At 44.6% G+C, this 20867-nt stretch overlaps 1 protein-coding gene across 6 annotated transcripts in view; it reads right to left on the bottom strand.

The window, feature by feature from the left end:
• Window positions 1–20867, bottom strand: part of cadm1a (cell adhesion molecule 1a) — a 421994-nt gene that overhangs the window by 50644 nt on the left and 350483 nt on the right. For all 6 annotated transcript variants that reach the window (XM_036937590.2, XM_036937591.2, XM_036937593.2 and 3 more), the window contains 3 exons: window positions 12077–12235; window positions 5309–5405; window positions 2308–2480 (listed from right to left, as the gene is read on the bottom strand). In XM_036937590.2, coding sequence (XP_036793485.1) covers window positions 2308–2480; window positions 5309–5405; window positions 12077–12235 — 429 coding nt within the window. The remainder of the gene's footprint in view (window positions 1–2307; window positions 2481–5308; window positions 5406–12076; window positions 12236–20867) is intronic.

Raw genomic sequence — 20867 nt, 5'->3', positions numbered from 1 at the left:
CATCGTAGGAAGTAGTACACTGCACTAATTATGCAATTGGTAGTTATTCAACCAGAAAGATGAAGAGGAGCTCTCTCTTCCATATGGAAGGCTGATATTTCTATACATTTGCGTGTCTGCAGATGGGCGTGATTATGGGTGTCACAGTAGCCAATAGCCACCTCTGACATGATCTAATAGTCTACCATTGATCTCAGGTTATCTGCCTTGTAAATTGAAGCGCCAGCCGACCCCTAACCAGGAGGAAATATTGGCCCCCAGAATCTAATGAAAGAGCACAAGACCCTGGTTAAGAATGGGGGTTGGAGGAGGGTGTCAAGATGAGATAATTTATGGCTTCATTATAATGGCTGGCTGATGACATTGGTTCTGGCTGTGGCAGGACTGCACATGTTGTTTCCCTACAGCTGCTGTGCTTTAGATTGTCTCCAGTTAGGCTTCCTGATCGTGAGTTACATCTGATGCTGCTTTACCTTGCTTGGCTGCCTCTAGAGAGTAAACAACTGTAAAACACGTGTTGTTGCCTGGCCGGGAATAAAGATATGTTTCCTTATACTAGGTTAGGGTGTGCGGCGAAAGGTTGCTGGTTTGAATCCCAGTGCCGGCAAGGTGGAGAAATATGCCATTCTGCACTTGAGCAGGGCAGTTAACCCCCAACAACTGCTCCCTATGAGCCGTGGACATCGATTTAGGCAGCCCCTCGCAACTCTCTGATTAAATGCGGAAGACACATTTCGGTTGAATGCATTCAGTTGTGCAACTGACTAGTAATCCCCCTTTCCCTTAACAGGAAACGGTGTCTCTTTATTTGCAACAATATTTTTCATTATGTTCTTCATTTTCCAAGCCAGCGTGTAGATAGGTTGAAGACAAAAAAAGGTTACTGTAAAGGGTCCGATACATTGGTTCAGCTCTGGCTGTGTGTCTCCTTACAGGGGGAATTAATTCTGTACCGGCCACACAACAATATGACTTCCAGCTTGACTCAGGTCGGGTGTTGGCGGTTGAGATAAACACAGAAAAGCACATACTCCAGACCAGTTTAGGGGAGTGTCTCATCCATAGTAGCAATCAATCTTCAGCGCCGATGTTGACGCCAGGGGCAGGAGGAGGAAACCCCCGGAAGCATCGCAGGAGGAAGGGGAGGAAGTGTAGAGAGCTGAGAGAAGAACTAGAGAGACATGCCGCCGGGCACGGCGCAATAAAAGCCAGAGCTAGTAAAGGAAGGAGGTCCTCTTTATTGGGTTAGGGACGCCTCTGTAAACTGGTTGCTAAATCTCATTCGACTGCAGGGCCCCACCAATTTTCCTTTACCGACGGGCCGCTTGAAGAAATGGGTACCGGGGAATGCATTCTTTCTCCCGGTAACCAAGTTAGTGTCAACTGCCCTGCCGTTGCTCTCCATCACTTAGCTTCACAATAGTCGGGGAAACAAACGTATTAGAGGGATGGGGGCCGGGGTTATATCAGTTCTGCCTGTCAACTAAGGGGAGACAGGGTGGGATGGGGCGGGATGCTGAGGCTTCTTGACTTACTGTACGTGAGCTTGATGATGGAAGGGGAGAAAAGTGTATTACACATTTCCAGACCATTCCAACCTAGAGGATATTGAGGCTCCCACTGAGCATACTGGGACGGTAATAACTTAAATGGATTTCCTATTGTAATTTCCCCTGACAGGAAAGTGCATTATAGTGAAAATGTGTAGTATCAGTGTGGTTAATACTTGAAATAAAAACTTGTTTACTACAAAAGCCCTGAATATGTCACACATGCATTTTTCAATGTTGGCCACTGTTGAGATTAAACAATACAATACAATACATGTTTAACAAGTGCGATAAAAAGGTCGACGCATAATCTTTCACAAGCCCTGTTGTTTTACCGTGTTCGTCATTAACACCACCTCCTGCTCTTTCATTGTAAATAACATCCATTCAGCGATTTGTTCCTATGTCAGTCAACAAGACCTTTTTTCAGTCCATTAATGCCCTCAAAATAGCAGCCAAATAATTTATCCTGCAAGCTTAGTACGATTTGGTAAGCGATATCTGCCGAGTCAATTTGCCGGATGGAAAATGACCAGATTAGATGGGAATGTCCTGCAAGAGAGGAATGTCATTGGAATCAATGGTATTGAACCGTGTTCAGATAATGCTGTCAGGAGAGAGGGGGATAGAGAGAGAGAGAGATGAATAGAGAGAGAGAGGGTGCTGGAAGGTAGGTACCATACAAACGTAGAGTATGTAGTCATAAGAGAGGGAGAGAGATAAAGACAGAGAGAGCACTGAATCGAGAGGTATGTACCATAGACATAGAGGATGTAGTCGTCATACGACTCGCCCACTGAGTTGGCAGCGAAGCAGCGGTAGGTGCCGTTGTAGGTCTTGTTGAGGTTCTCGATGTACAGGTCCGGGCCGGTGATGAGAGCGTGTGAGGGAAGGTCGTCGTCCACCTTCACCCAGTTGATCTGCTGGGGACTAGAGAGAGAGACAGAGAGAGAGAGACAGAGAGAGAGAGAGAGAGAGAGAGAGAGAGAGAGACAGACAGACAGACAGACAGACAGACAGACAGACAGACAGACAGACAGACAGACAGAGAGCGAGACAGAGAGAGAGAGGGACAGACAGAGAGACAGAGAGAGACAGACAGACAGACAGACAGACAGACAGACAGACAGGGAGAGAGAGACATAGACAGACAGAGAGAGAGAGAGACAGAGACAGACAGAGAGAGAGCAAGACAGAGAGAGGGACAGAGAGACAGACAGAGACAGACAGAGACAGACAGAGAGAGGACAGCAATATCACTCAGTGATTAAATAATACGCATTTGGACTTTTGGGACTGGTCTATTGGCTACATGGGAAAAAGAGGAGACAGTAGTGTCACTAGTCACGTGCATTGTTTTCCCCAAGACCTGGAATGTTGAATACATATTATGTCAATTTTTTTGTTGTTGAAATAATGGGATTATTTAATTGGTTCCTTAGTACTTCCTTTTTTTATGGCACATCTGATAGGGTGTATCCTTTAGGATAAACATAAACACACCCAATGAGATTCTTTCACCGTGCCAAACTATACTGAACAAAAATATAAACGCAACATGTAAAGTATTTGTCCCATGTTAGATTGGGTTGAAAAAAAAGATCCCAGAAATGTTCCATATGCACAAAAAGCTTATTTCTCTCAAATTATGTGCACAAATGTGTTAATCCATCCACCTGACAAGTGTGGCATATCAAGAAGCTGGTTAAACAGCATGATCATTACACAGGTGCACCTTGTGCTGGGGACAATAAACTGCCACAAAAATGTGCAGTTTTGTCACACAACACAATGCCATTGATGTCTCAAGTTTTAAGTGAGTTTGAAATTTACATGCTGACTGCAGGAATGTCCACCAGAGCTGTTGCCAGATAATGTAATGTTAATGTCTCTCCCATAAGCTGCCTCCAATTTCATTTTAGATAATATGGCAGTTCGTCCAACCGGCCTCACAACCGCAGACCACGGGTAACCATGCCAGCCTAGGACTTCTTCACCTGAGGGATCGTCTGAGACCAGCCTGATGAGAGACAGCTGATGAAACTGAGAAGTATTTCTGTCTGTAATAAAGCCCTTTTGTGGGAAAAAACAAATTCTGATTGGTTGGGCCTGGCTCCCAAGTGGGTGGGCCTATGCCCTCCCAGGTCGACCCATTGCTGTGCCCCTGTCCAGTCATGTGAAATCCATAGATCAGGGCTTAATGACTTTATTTAAATTAACTGATTTCCTTATACGAACTTAAAATTGTTGCATTTATATTTTTGTTCAGTATATTTGTGTGTGTGTGTGTGTTCATATCTGTGTGTGTGTGTTGAACTGTGTGAGCTATTAGTTGGGTAGCCTTTTATCTTCCTGGCCTCTCAACGTGGTTAACTACATTACCCAGCCATATTTGTTCCCTAGCTACCTTGGCAGGAAGCTTACATGAAGTGCTGGATCTGGATCCCATTTCTTTGACGATGAGTTATGTGAGAAGAACCAGACGGCACAGAGGGAAAAAAAAACAAAGCACCTCTTAGCTCTGTTCTGCTCTCACAACCTTCAATGGCTGGTTTGCTAGCTAGCTAGCGCACCGTTATTTCCCTTGAGTGGGCGCCGAGGCCTCTCCCTTGTTGTTCTGTTTTTGTGTTGCCGTTTAAACTTGTTCCCTTCTTTTGAAAAAACTTTTTGGGGGGAGAATGAAGAGGGAGGGAGGGAGAGAGAGAAAAGGGAGGGGGAAAAAAAGCACCAATCCACGAAACAAAAGAGCAGTTTGAGCTCAATAACAGTTGATCTCCCGCCTTTGTGGCTTGGTGAAAAAAAAAACATTTGATGGCGAAGGCGGCGGGCGGCTCGAGAAAGCAAATCAGACTCCCTCGTCAGGGCGAGAATCTTAGGTAGCCGGAATCAGAGGTTAAATATACACACACAGCGTCGGCCGCTTCTGCTGCGCTCCCGATACGGAGTAAGGAGAAATGACCTAGAAGAAGTGGTTTACTGAGGAAGTGGGGATGACACAAGAGAGATAGAGACCTTGGGGGAATGGAGAGAGGGAGGATGGGCGGCTAGAATACAAATGGACACACACGGCCAGAGCCCGCCACTATCTGGCCGCAGTAATGAGTGCAGAGAACTCTCACGGGCTCTAATGAAAATGACTTCCAATTCTCTGGCCCACTGTATTGATTGTATTTTCATCTTTATTAAATGAATACGGGTGAGAGTCGCCTTGTCTCTCCCTGCTGAGTGCAAAACTTGAAGGGGGAAAGGGAGGGAGGTGTGCATGTGTATAGTGTGTGTAGTCTGTATCTGTCGAAATGTGGAAATGTTAGAGGTCTCCTCCTTCACAATTATTGTGCCTCGGGACTAGAGGATGGGTAATAATGTAATGTCTTCGCAGGGATCATACGTCTGACAGCATCATGTAATGACCGTTTGTGTTCCGCAGCGAACCGCTGCAGCCGGCATCACGTTTCCACTACGACCGGCCACCGCTTGCTCCCTGAGCTACGGGCGGGCGTTTCAGTCTCTGCATGTGTCCGTCTTCAACGCATTTACAAGCCCACAACCACACTGTGCTACACCTGGAGCATGTGTAGTATGCTAATAACAGAGGTTATGAGCTAACAAGAGGGGAGGGGGAGCAGTTTCCCCTTTGGAGGCATATGAAAAGTACATTCAACCTACTCCGTACTAGCCATAAATATTCATACACGTACATCAGTAAGCCCGTGGAGGTGTGTGAAGGTGTCGATGTGTAAAACGTGTGTGCGTCTTACTGGGGTTTGCCTTTGGCCTGGCACGACAGCTCCATGTTCTGTCCTTCCCTTGGCAGCCCGTCAGGAAACTCCACTACGATCTTCACCTCTGGTTTATCTGTGGAAGGAGAGGAAGGGGAAGAGAGAGAGAGGTAGGGAGAGACAGTGCGTCAATGTAATAAGCAAGTCATTTGTGCCATTACAAGTTTATCAAGTAGGTAGGCTCTAGTCTACTTAATATTTCTCCATTCCAAGTTGATGCAGGCTACGCAATGTGAAATGTAAGGATGTGTGGTTGGGAGGTTCACAAAACAAATGTTTAAAAATTTGGAGCAAAATATATGAATATTGTATAAAAAAAGACAGTTCTAAAGCTTCAGGTACAAACTGAGCGTTTGTATTGTAGTTTGGTAAATCTTTGTTTGAAACCATATTTTTATCTATCAACACGTTGCTATTATTTGGGCTCCCGAGTGGCGCAGTGGTCTAAGGCGCTGTATCTCAGTGCTAGAGGTGTCACTACAGACATCCTGTTTCGAATCCAAGCTGTATCGCAACCGGCTGTGATTGGGAGTCCCATAGGGCGGCACACAATTGTCCCAGCGTCGTCCGGGTTAGGGTTTGGCCGGTGTAGGCCGTCATTGTAAATTAGAATTTGTTCCTAACTGACTTTCATAGTTAAATAAAGTGAAATAAAAATGATCTATGCAATGCTAAGGTCTTTCAGAGTTTGGGCCTCACTAAGTACCAGTGGAGGCTGGTGGATGGGAAAATCGGAGGATCGGCTCCTTTCTATCCATTACAATGACACCATCCAATGATTTCTCCCTCCAGTAGTCTACAGGTAAGTAGCCTACACACAACACCCTCAGCCACATTCTCCAACTGTATCCTCCTATCTTCACAGCAGCACACTGTCCACTTCCAACGGATGCTCCAAGCCTTTTCTCTCTCCTCTGCGGTGTGCAGTTTGTCAACAGTCCATGGGACCGACAGCAGGCTACAGCTACACCATTGACCTTTCTGGTCTATCAGTAACAACCTTTAGCTCGTCCATTAACATGACTGGCCGTCATACGCAGACTGCAGAATGGACAGGTTTGGCCAGGTTCTACTCCCCACCACCCGGTGATAGACAACAGGTAAAGGGATGGCTTTGATGCAGATGTGTCGTCCATAGCTGTTTTTACAACATTTGCTGTAAATTGAAACAGGCTTGTTGCATGTTGCCTACGGGGGAGTTGGAGGGATTGTGAAGGGACTGTTTGAGGCGAGGTTGTCATTATTGTACGCAACCTAGACGATTTGACAGATTCTGGCCTTCAGGTTGCGGTAGTGTGTGAAGGAGTGTCCCACAGCGAACCTATACTGTTTATTTTGAACTGTTGGTTAGTCGTCCAGTCGATATCGATTGGTTTATTTAGAGATGTTCTTTTGCAGGGTGAAATTGGTTGAAATTAAATAAGTCCCTTCGGGACTTTAGCCACAGTTGCCGTAATGTTTATGAACTTCCAACACTATCTGCCGTCCTTGCAGTATCCGGGGAAGGCAACGAGATGAAAGAGAAAATAAAGCTGCCTTGCTAACAAGACGTCTGGACCTCAAAGACGCTTTGGACGCTTTCTGTAAGAAAGCCATAAATGTCCTCTCAACAACATTTAAGACAGAAACAGGGTTAAAAAAGTGGGTAAATCAGTCGGGGCTGCCTTTTAATGTTGCCTTACAGTAAGTTAACACTAATAAGGCCCCCCTTTGCTCCCTTTGGCAGAACTCCAACACGCCTGCCGTGTTCAGAAGAAAGAGCAGCCTCTGTATTATGTACAGAGCTAATGAGAGCAAGGGGAGAAAGAACAGAGAGATAGAGGGAGAGAAGAGGAAGGGAGAGAAGGAAAAGAAAGAGAAACAGACAGGGAGAGAGCGAGTGAGAGAGAGACAGAGAGCGACACTGAGAGGGGGAAGAAAGAGAGAGAGGTGGAAGTGAAAGAGAGAAAGGGAAGAAAGAGAGAGACGAAAGGGAATAGAAAGAGGCAAGCGAGAGCGGTGGGTGGCGGGGCGATAGAGAAAGAGAGAAAAGAGAGGCAATTTGAATTTGAGGCAGAGTGAATGGAAAAGATGGGAGAGAAGGAAGAGAGAAAGAAAGAGAAGGAAGAGAGAGAAAGTCAAAGAAAGCACACCATTACCTCCCTTTCATTAACAGTGCCCTGGCAACAACGGCTGGCGTGGACCACGAGAATAAAACACACACAGTATGGCTAATGCACTCCTGCTGGGTGTTGTGTTAATACGACCATCATTATCATCACATTCATCATCATCATCAGGTTGTAATGCAACAAAATAGGAAAAACGCCAAGGGGGATGAATACTTTTGCAAGGCACTGTCCCCATAAGAGCGGCAGTTTGGGGCATGTTATTAGGGCTAAACTAAGCATAGTTTGCAAATGTATCCAAAACACCAGTCTCAACGTCAACAATGATGACCTGTGTAGGGTGCCGTCTTTCGGATGGGACGTTAAACGGGAGTCCTGACTCTCTGAGGTCATTAAAGATCCCATGGCACTTATCGTAAGAGTAGGGGTGTCCTGGCTAAATTCCTGGCTAAATTCCCAATCTGGCCCTCAAACCATCACGGTCACCTAATAATCCCCAGTTTACAATTGCTCATTCATCCCCCTCCTCTCTCCGGTAACTATTACCCAGGTCATTGCTGTAAATGAGAATGTGTTCTCAGTCAACTTACCCCTATAAAATAACGGATAAAAAAATTACATTAATTAAAAATAAATGAAGAGGCGACTCTGGGATGCTGGCCTCTGTCCAGTGTTCTTTTGCCTATTTTAATGTTTTCTTTTTATTGGCCAGTCTGAGATATAGCTTTTTCGTTGCAACTGCCTAGAAGGCCAGCATCCCGGAATCTTCACTGTTGACGTTGAGACTGGTGTTTTGCGGGTACTATTTAATGAAGCTGCCAGTTTAGGTCTTGTGAGGCGTCTGTTTCTCAAACTAGACACTCTAATGTACCTCGACTAACTGGTGCCCCCGCACATTGACTCTTTACCGGAACCCCCTGTATATAGCCTCGCTACTGTTATTTTATTGTTGTGCCTAAATTATTTGTTAAATTTCTCTTTTTCTTCTTCTTAAAACTGCATTGTTGGTTAAGGGCTTGTAAGTAAGCATTTCACTGTTGTATTTGACGCATGTGACAAATAAAGTTTGATTTGTGTCCAAACTTTTGACTGGTATTATGTGTAAATAAGATATTTCTGTATTTCATTATCAATAAATTTGCAATAATTTGATTTAATTTGCACAAAGCGAGGTCCATACAGAAATGGTTTGTCAAGGTCGCTGTGGAAGAACCTGACTGGCCTGCACAGAGCCTGACCTCAACCACCTTCGGGATGAATTGGAACGCCGACTGCGAGCCAGGCCTAATCGCCCAACATCAGTGCCTGACCTTACTAATGCTCATGGCTGAATGAAAGCAATGTTCCAACACCTAGTTGAAAACCTTCCCAGAAGAGTGGAGGCTGTTAATGCAGCAAAGGGGGGACCAACTCCATATTAATGGCCATTATTTTGGAATTAGATATTCGACAAGCAGGTGTCAACATACTTTTGGTCATGTAGTGGATACTTGCCTATTCTGCTCAGTGTTTGACCTGTTGATGGGTTCATTTCCCGAGGAGTATTCGGGTACTTTCACTAAGACTGATGTTGTTGTCCCCAGGGCTCCTGTAGTTGAAGTTGCTGTACTTGCAGATCACTAAATATGTTAACAGTGGAGATCCACTGTCCGGTCAACACACAACAATCTGCAAGCCATCCATCTGTCCAAATTACAGCCCTGGCAGAGGCTGTGCCACTCTGTCTGGCACCATTTACATTTTACTCATTTAGCAGACGCTCTTATTCAGAGCGACTTACAGGCTCAATTAGGATTAAGTACCTTGTTCAAGGGCACATCAACAGATTTTCATCTAGTCGGCTAGGGGATTTGAACCAACAGCCCTTTCGGGTTACTGGCCCAACATTCTTAACCACTAGGATACCTGCCACTATGTTGGTTGGACAGGCATGTACTGTTTTTAATAGAAAGAACTTTGTTTAGGCTTGTACGCTTCTACACTGCACTCTCCCAAAGGTTCTTGAAACCACGTTGCTCTCTTGTGGTGTGTGGATTAAAATGAAACCATTACATGCAATGCAGAGGGTTGGTACTGATAAAATACACTACAGTACATCCCTCAATTGTCCTCTCACTCCAGTGTAATATCTCCTGTCCTTGTCATCTTCAAAATGTCATCATGAAACTAGAGGTTTAGTGTTTTGATGGCTACAGTACCAGTATCTGTCTCGGAGTTGTACCATCTTAAACTCGCTAGACACACACACGCTCCGGTGGCTTCCTGGTATTACCACTTGGGGAAAATGAGAGCGTCTGTGTCGTCCAGGGAGACGACCATTATCATTATGCTAATATAATTATTTGCTTTATTATCTGCGTCCCCCTGCAGCACTCAAGCCTCGGACATCCATCTGCCATGGAAAGCTGAACTAGTGACCCCTTGGAGAGGGGGGGGGGGCAACAGAGCAGTTGGGTAACCCTGCTTACCTTGCCCAGCAAGCCATCAATATTATTACTGGGCTTATTTAATATCCCTGGCCATGTTTTTTCTATTTTCTATGTGCACTCAATGATTTTAACATTGATTGCTTTTGCCTGCCCCGACAGCCAGGCAAGGTGAAGTGTCTGGTGAGAGCGCACAAGTCGGACCGTGAAATGAGAACGTGTAGAATTTGGGCTGCTGGCTGGCTCACCTTGGAGGAGAATTTCAAGAATTTGGAATGATAGTTCATTATCACATTATTTTGTAGTAGTCACTAAAATGTAAAATCCAATTGCCGCCATATTGGTGGGACCATGTGAAATCGTGTAACATCGAACCGTATCCGCTCTTCCCTTTCCATATTTATCCAGCGCAATATGAATAAGTACTTGTGCGAGCGTGACAGTAGGGGCAGCCCAACCAGGCTCTGCAGAAGCAGTTGCAGTAGGGCTCACGTAGTGGAATTTGCTGTACTTGCAAATCACTAAATATTTCAACAGCGGAGCTCAACCATGCTGCTCCACTGCCTAACCTTTTCGGTCAACACACAGCAATCTGCAGGCCGTCCAGGAGTCCAAATTACAGCCCTGGCAGAGGCTGTGCCACTCTGACTGGGTGATGGGTGTGGCGCAACATTGGTCGGACAGGCATGTACCCGTTTTACGAGAGAGAACTTTGTTTCAGACTTGGGATGTGTTCGTTTCTACACTGCACTCTCACAAAAGTTATTGAAACTATTTTGCTCGAATCTTGTGGTGTGGATTAAAATGAAACCATTACATGCAATGCAGAGGGTTGGTACTGATAAAATACACTACAGTACATCCCTCAATTGTCCCCTCAATGCAGTGTAATATCTCCTGTCCTTGTCATCTTCAAAATGTCATCATGAAATTAGAGGTTTAGTGTTTTGATGGCTACAGTACCAGTGTCTGTCTCGGAGTTGTACCACTTGGGGAAAATGAGAGCGTCTGTGTCGTCCAGGGAGACGACCATTATCATTATGCTAATATAATTATTTCCTTTATTATCTGCGTCCCCCTGCAGTACTCAAGCCTCGGCCATCCATCTGCCATGGAAAGCTGAACTAGTGACCCCTTGGAGAGGGGGGGGGGGGCAACTGAGCAGTAGGGTAACCCTGCTTACCTTGCCCAGCAAGCCATCAATATTATTACTGGACTTATTTAATATCCCTGGCCATGTTTTTTCTATTTTCTATGGCAGAAAGAAGTCTATTAGGCCAGCCTGTGCACTCAATGACTTCAACATTGATTGCTTTTGCCTGCCCCAACAGCATGGCGAGGCGATGTTTCTGATGAGAGCGTGCAAGGTGGACTGTGGAATGAGAACGGGTAGAATTTGGGCTGCTGGCTGGCTCACCTTGGAGGAGAATTTTAGGAATTTGGAACGATGGTTCATTATCACACAATTATTTTTGTATTTGCTAAAATTTCAAATCCAATTGCCACCATATTGGTAGTTCAATGTGAAACATTGAACCGTATCCTCTCTTCCCCTTCCATATCTATCCAGCGCAATGTGAAAAAAGTACTTGTGCGAACGTGACAGCAGGGGCAGCCCAACAAAGCTCTGCAGAAGCAGTTGAGAGGGGCAGCCTAGAGAACCAGTCTGCTACTGTAATGGGAGAGCGGCCAAATGTCACGACGAGGCACATGAGCCCGTCTCTTCCAAGGAAGAGTCAGATCTCGGAGCATCCTTGTTTATTTTGTATGTCAAGTTTTGGAAGGAAAGGCAAGAGAAAATACCGTTACCCTTTTATGTAGATAATGGTATCTGAAGCCTAGGTCTTCAGCGCAAAGGCCAAGTCAAGCACTTCAGGGCCTTACCCATTGTATCATAATGCCACTACTGCATATTAAACATAGGCCAAACATTAAGTTGGTTGATTTTAGTTCCTGAAATGCAGTTTGAAGGCCTTTGTCTGTCGTCGTTGGACAAAGGCCTCTGAGAAAAAGGGGCAAACTTGTGTTGGGTGCAAAAAATGATGGATAGACAAAGTTCAGTCAACATATGTGGAACAACAAAATCTAAAACGATTTCCCTCAATCAGTAGAAAACATGTATCTCACCCATGCTCTCCATACGTTTCCGTATCATATGTGCAAGGAATATTTCTGTAAAAATAGACAGGGTTTGAGTGTCGGCCCATACTCACAATGAACCACAAGGTACGTCTGGGCCTGGACGTCTTTGACGGCTGGGTGATCCACAATGCACACCACGGGCACACCGTCATCCTCTTTGGTGACGGTGAACGTCAGCTGGCTGGTCACGGTGAACATGGTGTCGTACATCTCCTCTACCTTCGACTTACCTGGGAGGGAAAATGAAGACAGACACATTTAAAGGTCCACTGTGTGTTATTTACAGCCATTTTCTATCATCATTTTGTTGTTTTTGGAATTAAGTAGTGGGTCGTTTAACACAGACCACAGTATTTTCTGGCACCTGATGAAGACCTGAGTGGTTGAAACGTTGTCACCAATAAACCACATGCGAGCATAGATTGCAGTGTGCAGAGTTTCTTTATATTGTTTAATCGTATGACGATATACGGCACCTGGCTTTAGAAGCTTCTGATAGGCTAATTGACATCATTTGAGTCAATTGGAGGTGTACCTGTGGATGTATTACAAGGCCGACCTTCAAACTCAGTGCCTCTTTGCTTGACATCATGGGAAAATCAAAAGAAATCAGCCAAGACACCAGAAAAAAAATTGTAGACCTCCACAAGTCTGGTTCATCCTTGGGAGCAATTTCCAAATGCCTGAAGGTACCACATTCATCTGTACAAACAATAGTACACAAGTATAAACACCATGGGACCACGCAGACGTCATATCGCTCAGGAAGGAGACGCGTTCTGTCTCCTAGAGATGAACGTACTTTGGTGCGAAAAGTGCAAATCAATCCCAGAATAACAGCAAAGGATCCTTGTGAAGATGCTGGAGGAAACAGGTACAAAAGTATCTATATCCACAGTAAAACGAGAGAACATTTCTCCAAAAAGTACGATCTTTGTCCCCATGTGGAGTTGCAAACCGTAGTCTGGCTTTTCTATGGCGGTTTTGGAGCAGTGGCTTCTTCCTTGCTGAGCGGCCTTTCAGGTTATGTCCATATGGACATAACCTGAAAGGCCGCTCAGCAAGGAAGAAGCCACTGCTCCAAAACCGCCATAGAAAAGCCAGACTACGGTTTGCAACTCCACATGGGGACAAAGATCGTACTTTTTGGAGAAATGTTCTCTGGTCTGATGAAACAAAAATAGAACTGTTTGGACATAATGACCATCGTTATGTTTGGAGGAAAAAGGCGGGAGGCCATCCCAACCGTGAAGCACGGGGGTGGCAGCATCATGTTGTGGGGTTGATTTGTTGCAGGGGGGACTGGTGTACTTCACAAAAGATGTGGATATATTGAAGCAACATCTCAAGACATCAGTCAGGAAGTTAAAGCTTGGTCACAAATGGGTCTTCCAAATGGACAATGACCCCAAGCATACTTCCAAAGTTGTATTTGGCTAAGGTGTATGTAAACTTCCGACTTCAACTGTACCTGTGACATATTTTCCTATAGGGCAGAAAAATGCCATACAAGACTGTAAGGACCTACTATAACGCAATCTTCTTAATCTTTAGACCATTAATGTAACTGGCCTAGCTATATACGTTTTCTCTTCATAAGGACACCACATGGTATTTGGTACTTTTTGTGGAAGTACACATCTCTGAACGTACCTGAAAACAAAACGTATTTTTCCCCCTATGAAAAGCTTGTATTATGTAACCAACCACATTAAATTGGGAGTGGAATATGTTTAATTTGTAACGAAATAGTAACAAAGGGATACTGTTGTACTCAAGGCTACGTGGGAAGACTAGTAATAACTTAGCGTAAGGGAGAGGCGTCCATTGTGGGTCTCTGAATGGAGCGGCTCTGTGAAAGTGACCTTGTACAGTAAAAGTAGTGGAGAGAGGGAGACGTCCTTGAGAATGGTCAATGGAAGGAGAATCAGCTGGAAATGTCTTGCTGTTGAGGGCTTTTGTGAGTCACTCAATGGCTGCTGTGTTGGATGGGACAGTTTATTTGTGTTGTATTTAGGGATTTTGACCCAAAGTAACCCCTGCCAACAGTACACAGCGAGGTGTGAAGCAGGCCTACACACATACCTTGTTCTGATGAGTAACTGTGGTGCTACACAATACAGACAACACACTATTCACACAACAGGCTAACTGCGCCCCACAACTGCACAAAGAGCGGAGAGGGAGGGAGAGTGGGCAGGGATGTGTACCTTTCCCCATTGTCCCATTTTGTAACAATATTTGGAAGCATGAGTGTATTTTGGTCTTGTCAATAACTGAAATAGATTTAAATTGGATTGAGAGACGGGGAGGTTGACGAGGGAGAGAGAGAGGGATAGAGAATGAGTGTGAATGAACAAGGGACAGGAGAGGAAGGGGGGTTGAGAGAGAGATGGGCCCATGAGGGGTGTGTGCTTAGTCTTGTCCTGTACTCAATGTTCTCCCATGACTGCGTGGCCACCCACGACTCTAACACCATCATCACCGGTGACGATGAGACAGCCTACAAGGAAGAGGTCAGAAACTGTCAGTGTGGTACTAGGACAACAACTTCTCCCTCAACGTCAGTAAGACCAAGGAGCTAATCGTGGACTGCACGAAAGGGGGAAGGGGTGGTGAGCACGCCCCCACCCACATCGACTGGGCTGTAGTGTAGCGGGTAGAGAGCAAAGTTTCTCGGTGTCCAAATCACTAAGGACTTCAAATGGTCCATACACAAGCACACAGTTGTGAAGAAGAATCTTGAAAAGATTTGGAATGGGCCTTCAAATCCACAAAAAGTTATACAGATGCACTATTGAGAGCATCTTGACAGGCTGCATCACTGCTTGGTATGGCAACAGCACCGCCTACAGAGGGTGGTGCGGACAGCCCAGTACATCACTGGGGCCGAGCTCCCTGCCATCCAGGACCTCTACACTCAGTGGCAAGTTTATTAGGTACCGCATCGGACCTTTGCCTCCAGAACAGCCTGAATTCTTTGGGCATGGATTCTACAAAGTAAACCATTGACACCAGGCACGATGGGACCATGGACTCATGCTGCTTAATCCAAATCCTGTCTATGCTATCAGTATGACGCAACAGGAACCGGGATTTGTTGGACCAGGTGATGTTTTTCCACTCCTCAACTGCCCAGCGTTAGTGATCGGGTGCCCTCTAGAGTTGCATATTTTCTTTAGCTGATAGGAGTGTAACAGGCTGTGGTCGTGTGCTACAATAGCCCATCTGTGACAAGGCCCGACGAGTTGTGCATTCCGAGATACCGTTCTTCACAGCACTGTTGAACTGCATCGTTATTCGCCTGTTTGTGGCCGGAATGTTAGCTTGCACAATTCTTGCAATTCTCCTTCGACTTCTCTCATTAACGAGCTGTTTTCAGCCACAGGACTGTTTCTGACTGAACATTTTTTATTTGTGCACCATTCTCTGTAAACCCTGGACACTGTTGTTCATGAAAAGCACAGAAGGCCAGACATTTCTGATACTGGAACAAGCACCCCTGGCACCAATGATCATACCATGCTCAAAGTCGCTTAGGTCACTCGTTTTGCCCATTCAAATGATCAACTGAACAGTAACTGAATGCCTCGATGCCTGTCTGCCTGCTTTATATAGCAATCCATGGATAAGTGAATTACTGTCTGTAGGAGCTAACCATTTTCGTGAATGGAGTGGTGTACCTAATAAACGGGCAACTGAATGTATACTGAACAAAAATATAAACACAACATGCAAAGTGTTTCATGAGCTGAAATTAAAGATCCCTGAAATATTCCAAATGCACAAAAATCTTATTTCTCCAAAACGTTGTGCACAAATTTGTTTACATCCCTGTTAGTGAGCATTTCTCCTTTGCCAAGATAATCCATCCACCTGACTGGTGTGGCATATTAATAACCTCTTGAAGCTAGGGGGCACAATTTTTATTTTTGGAAAAATAACGTTCCCAAAGTAAACTGCCTATTTCTCAGGACCAGATGCTAGAATATGCATATAATTGACAGCTTAGGATTGAAAACACTCTAAAGTTTCCAAAACTGTAAAAATATTCTCTGTGAGTATAACATAACTGATATTGCAGGCGAAATCCTGAGAAAAATCCAATCAGGAAGTGACTCTTATTTTGAAACCCCTGTCTTTCTATGCATCCCTATTGCCCATTGAAAGGGATATCAACCAGATACATTTTTCTGTGGCTTCCCTAAGGTGTCTACAGCCTTTAGACGTAGTTTAAGGCCTTTATTTTGAAGAATGAGCATAAACGTCCACATTGCGTAAGTGGTCTGTTGTTGGCTCTCAGTGTGATTTTTGCGCAAAACAGAGAGGTAGCCATTTTTCCTCCCGGTCCTAGTGAAAAGCCAACTGTCCCGGTTGATATATTATCGAATAGATATTTGAAAAACACCTTGAGGATTGATTATAAAATGTTTGCCATGTTTCTGTCGATATTATGGATATAATTTTGAATTTTTGTCTGCGTTGTCGTGACCACTATTTCCGGTGGATTCCTAAGCATAACGCATCCAACTAACGGATGTATTTGGATATAAAAAATATCTTTATGGAACAAAAGGAACATTTGCTATCTAACTGGGAGTCTCGTGAGTGAAAACATCCAAAGCTCATCAAAGGTAAACAATTATTTTGATTGCTTTTCTGATTTTTGTGACCAAGTTACCTGCCACTAGGTGCACATAATGTTTTGCTAGTATATATAGATAAACTTACACAAACGCTTGTATTGTTTTCGCTGTAAAGCATAATTTCAAAATCTGAGACGACAGGGTGATTAACAAAAGGCTAAGCTGTGTTTTGATATATTTCACTTGTGATTTCATGAATATGAATATTTTCTAGTAAGATTATTTGACCGTTGCGTTATGCTATTTAGCGTAGTTGATGACAATTATCCCGGATCCGGGATGGGTGGTTCCAAGTTAAGAATCTGATTACACAGCATGATGATAACAAAGATGCTCCTTGTGCTGGGGACAATAAAAGGTCCCAAACATGTGCAGTTTTGTCACACAATATAATGCCAGTGATGTCTCAAGTTTTGAGGGAACTTGCAATTGGCATGCTTACTGCAGGATTATCCACCAGAGCTGTTGCCAGAGAATTTAATGTTAACATAAGTCGCATCCAACATCGTTTTAGAGAATTTGGCAGTACGTGCAACCGGCCTCACAACCGCAGACCATTATTAACCACTCCAGCAAAGGACCTCCACATCCTGCTTCCTCAGCTGCGAGATCATCTGAGACCAGCCACCTGAACAACTGATGAAACTGTGGATTTGCACAACCGAAGAATTTCTCCACAAACTGTCAGAAAGTGTCTCAGCAAAGTTCATCTGCGTGCTCGTCATCCTCACCAGGGTCTTGACCTGACAGCAGTTTGGCGTCGTAACCGACTTCAGTGGGCAAATTCTCACCTTCAATGGCCATTTGCACGCTGGAGATGTGTGCTCTTCACGGATGGATCCTGGTTTCAACTGTTCCGGGCAGATGGCAGACAGGGTCATATTGGCGAGCGATTTGCTGTTGTCAAAGTTGTGAACAGCGTGCCCCATGGTGACAGTGGGATTATGGTATGGGCAGGCATAAGCTACAGACAATGAACACAATTGCATTTTATCGATGGCAATTTGCACAGAGATACCGTGATGAGATCCTGAAGCCCATTGTCGTGCCATTCATCCGCCATTGAGCATGTTTGGAATGCTGTGGATCAACATGTATGACAGTGTGTTCCAATTCCTGACACTATCCAGCAACTTCACACAGCCATGGAAGATGAGCGGGACAACAGTCCAAAGGCCACAATCAACAGCCTGATCAACTCTATGCGAAGGAGATGTGTCGCGCTGCATGAGGCAAATGGTTGTCACACCAGATACTAACTGGTTTTCTGATCCACGGCACATTTTTTTTAAGGATATCTGTGACGAACAGAGGCATATCTTTATTCCCAGTCATGTGAAACCATAAACTAGGACCTAATAAATTCATTTAACTTTACTGATTTCCTTATATCAACTGTAACTCAGTAAAATCTTAAAGATTGTTGCATGTTAAGTTTATATTTTTGTTCAGTGTATATCAGGCAGTGTGAAAGGAAAACCTGGAACATTGGTAAAGAGTTCTGCCACCCAATCCATAGACTGTTCTATCTGCTTCCGCATGGCTGCAGCAACAAGTCTGACACCAGCAGGCTCCTGACTAGCTTCTACCCCCAAGCCATAAGCCTGCTAAATAGCTAACACTTCTTACCCAACCACATTACCATTGTTTTGGAGGTGTTCAGAACAAGGTTAAGGGCAGAGAAAGCTTGTTGACACTAAGAAAGCTTTGTTGTAGAGCGTTTAACACAAAATCCGGGGATGGGCCAGCTGAGTATAAGATTGTATCCTCTGCATATAAATGGATGAGAGAGCTTCCTACTGTCTGAGCTATGTTGTTGATGTAAATAGAAAAGAGCGTTGGGCCTCGGATCGAGCCTTGGGGAACTCCTTGGGGACAGGCAGTGGTTGAGACAGCAGATGTTCTGACTTTACACATTGCACTCTTTGAGAAAGGTAGTTAACAAACCAGGCCAAAGACCCATCAGAGCCACCAATATTCCTTAGCCGACCCACAAGAATGGAATGGTCTACCGTATAAAAAGCTCTGGCCAAGTCAATTTTACCATGTAAGTTGACTGAGAACACATTCTCATTTACAGCAACAACCTGGGGAATAGTTACAGAGGAGCCTATTGTCAGGTGGAGATGATTAGGTGACTGTGATGGTATGAGGGACAGCTTGGGAATTTAGCCAGGACACCTACTCTTAAAATAAGTGCCAAGGGCTCTTTAGTGAAGAAAGAGAGTCAGGACACTTGTTTAATGTCCCATCTGAAAGACAGCACCCTACACAGGGAACCATCCCCAATCACTGCCCTGGGAAAGAGTGCCTCCTACTGGCCCTCCAACACCACTTTCAGCAGCATCTGGTCTCCCATCTAGAGACCGACCAGGACCAACCCTGCTTAGCTTCAGAAGCAAGCCAGCAGTGGGATGCAGTGTGGTATGCTGCTGGCATCAATAAAGATAGCAGCACATGCCGAGCACTGTAAAAACGAATTTGCCGCTAATAAAGCATCGTGGAGATGGAGCACCGAAGTGTGTCTTATATCAAACACAGTCAGTTATTTTTCTGAACTGAGAAACCAGCTGAGGTAATTGCCTGACCAATGAGATCAAGTGAACAATTTACTACCAGGGGAAAAGACAGTCAGCAGACACTGGCTCTATCACATCGAGAATGTGCAATGTATATCTTGACCGAAGGAGTTAATTTGATTCCCCCTACATTTTATGTTATAATCACACAGTAGATAATTGCTGGTATGTTGCATATCACTGCACTGCGCTGTCAACATTATACTATAGTAAACCTGTGCTGGGCACTTCCTCAAAATATGGAGATGCAAATACCTTTTGAATTGGATGATGCAAACTGAATCTTATTTACTTAGATAAGATATCATCTTCCCACGGTGATAGCATCTCCGTTTGATAGCCACAATCTCAGATGTGGCGCTTGAGATTATTCCAACACTATTTTTGAGTGCTAGCATACATATTAACGTTAATGAAAAGCGAATTGCTTTGGTAGTTGAAGAGTGATGCTCGGGGTTCAACATCAATGCAGATGGAGTCAAGCTACTTTTAATTGCTTAGCTATTCCTTCACATGCAGCGCCATTAACAGTCCCCGTTACTTTACATTAGAAAATCGATCATTGTAATTTAAGCGCCATTTAGGAGCACGGGGGGGGTGGGGTACGCTGGTGGCCTGCATTTGGGGAGAATGAACTCAGATCCGTCAAAACGCCTCAGACATTTCTTGACTACTTGCCGACTGCAAGTTCAATTATGCTTTTATCAATTTGCCAGTCATTCTGGCACAGTGTGGCAGGATAATTGAAATCACCCCGGTGGTTCTCTTTGAAGACTTAAGGCTAATGGCCATGTTCGCCCTTGTCCGTCACTTCTCCGTCCACCCCCCACCTCTCTCTCTCTCATCTAGTCTTGTCCAGACAAAAACCTGTGTTGCTGGAACTCCCATTGTTCCTTGACTTTCATTTCACTCGTACGCTTAAGTGCTGGAGATATCCGTGGAAGTCAGGATATAAAAGAGGGGGAAATATTAACCACAGAACAAAACAAGCAGGATAAGAAAGAGGACAAAGAGGGAGAGGGGTGAAATGAGAAGGGAGACAGAGAGAGGGCAAGGGTGAGGGGAGAAAGAGAGCGGGAGAGACCGAGAGAGGGCAAGAGAAGAGCTATAATGGTAGTGGGATAACTGAGGCTTTGCTTCAGAGGCCGACATCTTGGTTTACATTCAGGACAGGTATGTAACCTTTAAATGATATTTAAAACACGCCCGATTATCCCTTAAGGTAATTAGGTTAAATCATGAGGATGTTTAATTAGAAATAAATCTGCAAGGTGCCGAAAGCAATTTGGAGCAGGCGGCGAGTGGCATGGACCGTGGTGACACGTTCTTCCCTCTTGTGTCCTACATCCTGGCTCTATCTCAATTAGTCATTCCATGATTCCTCAATTCCTATCTCCTTGCCTCCTTCTCAACCATATTAGAGGTCTAAGGTCCTTCCCCTCAGACCATCTATAAATGATTTTGCAAGGAACCCAGGAAAGATGACTTTATAAAGAGCCATGGTCTCTTCTGACCTCAAGCCTCCTCCTTCTCAACCTCCACATTCTGTCCATGAAGTTATTACAACTCCCACATATCTACCTCAATTACCTCGTACTCCTGCACATTGACTCGGTACTTGTACCCCTTGTATATAG

This window comes from Oncorhynchus mykiss, chromosome 12 (assembly GCF_057628025.1).
Source record: "Oncorhynchus mykiss isolate SJ-2025 chromosome 12, ASM5762802v1, whole genome shotgun sequence".
NCBI classification, from domain to species: domain Eukaryota; kingdom Metazoa; phylum Chordata; class Actinopteri; order Salmoniformes; family Salmonidae; genus Oncorhynchus; species Oncorhynchus mykiss.
The sequence above is the reverse complement of the archived record's forward strand: the minus strand, read 5'-3'. Positions and strand labels throughout refer to the sequence as shown.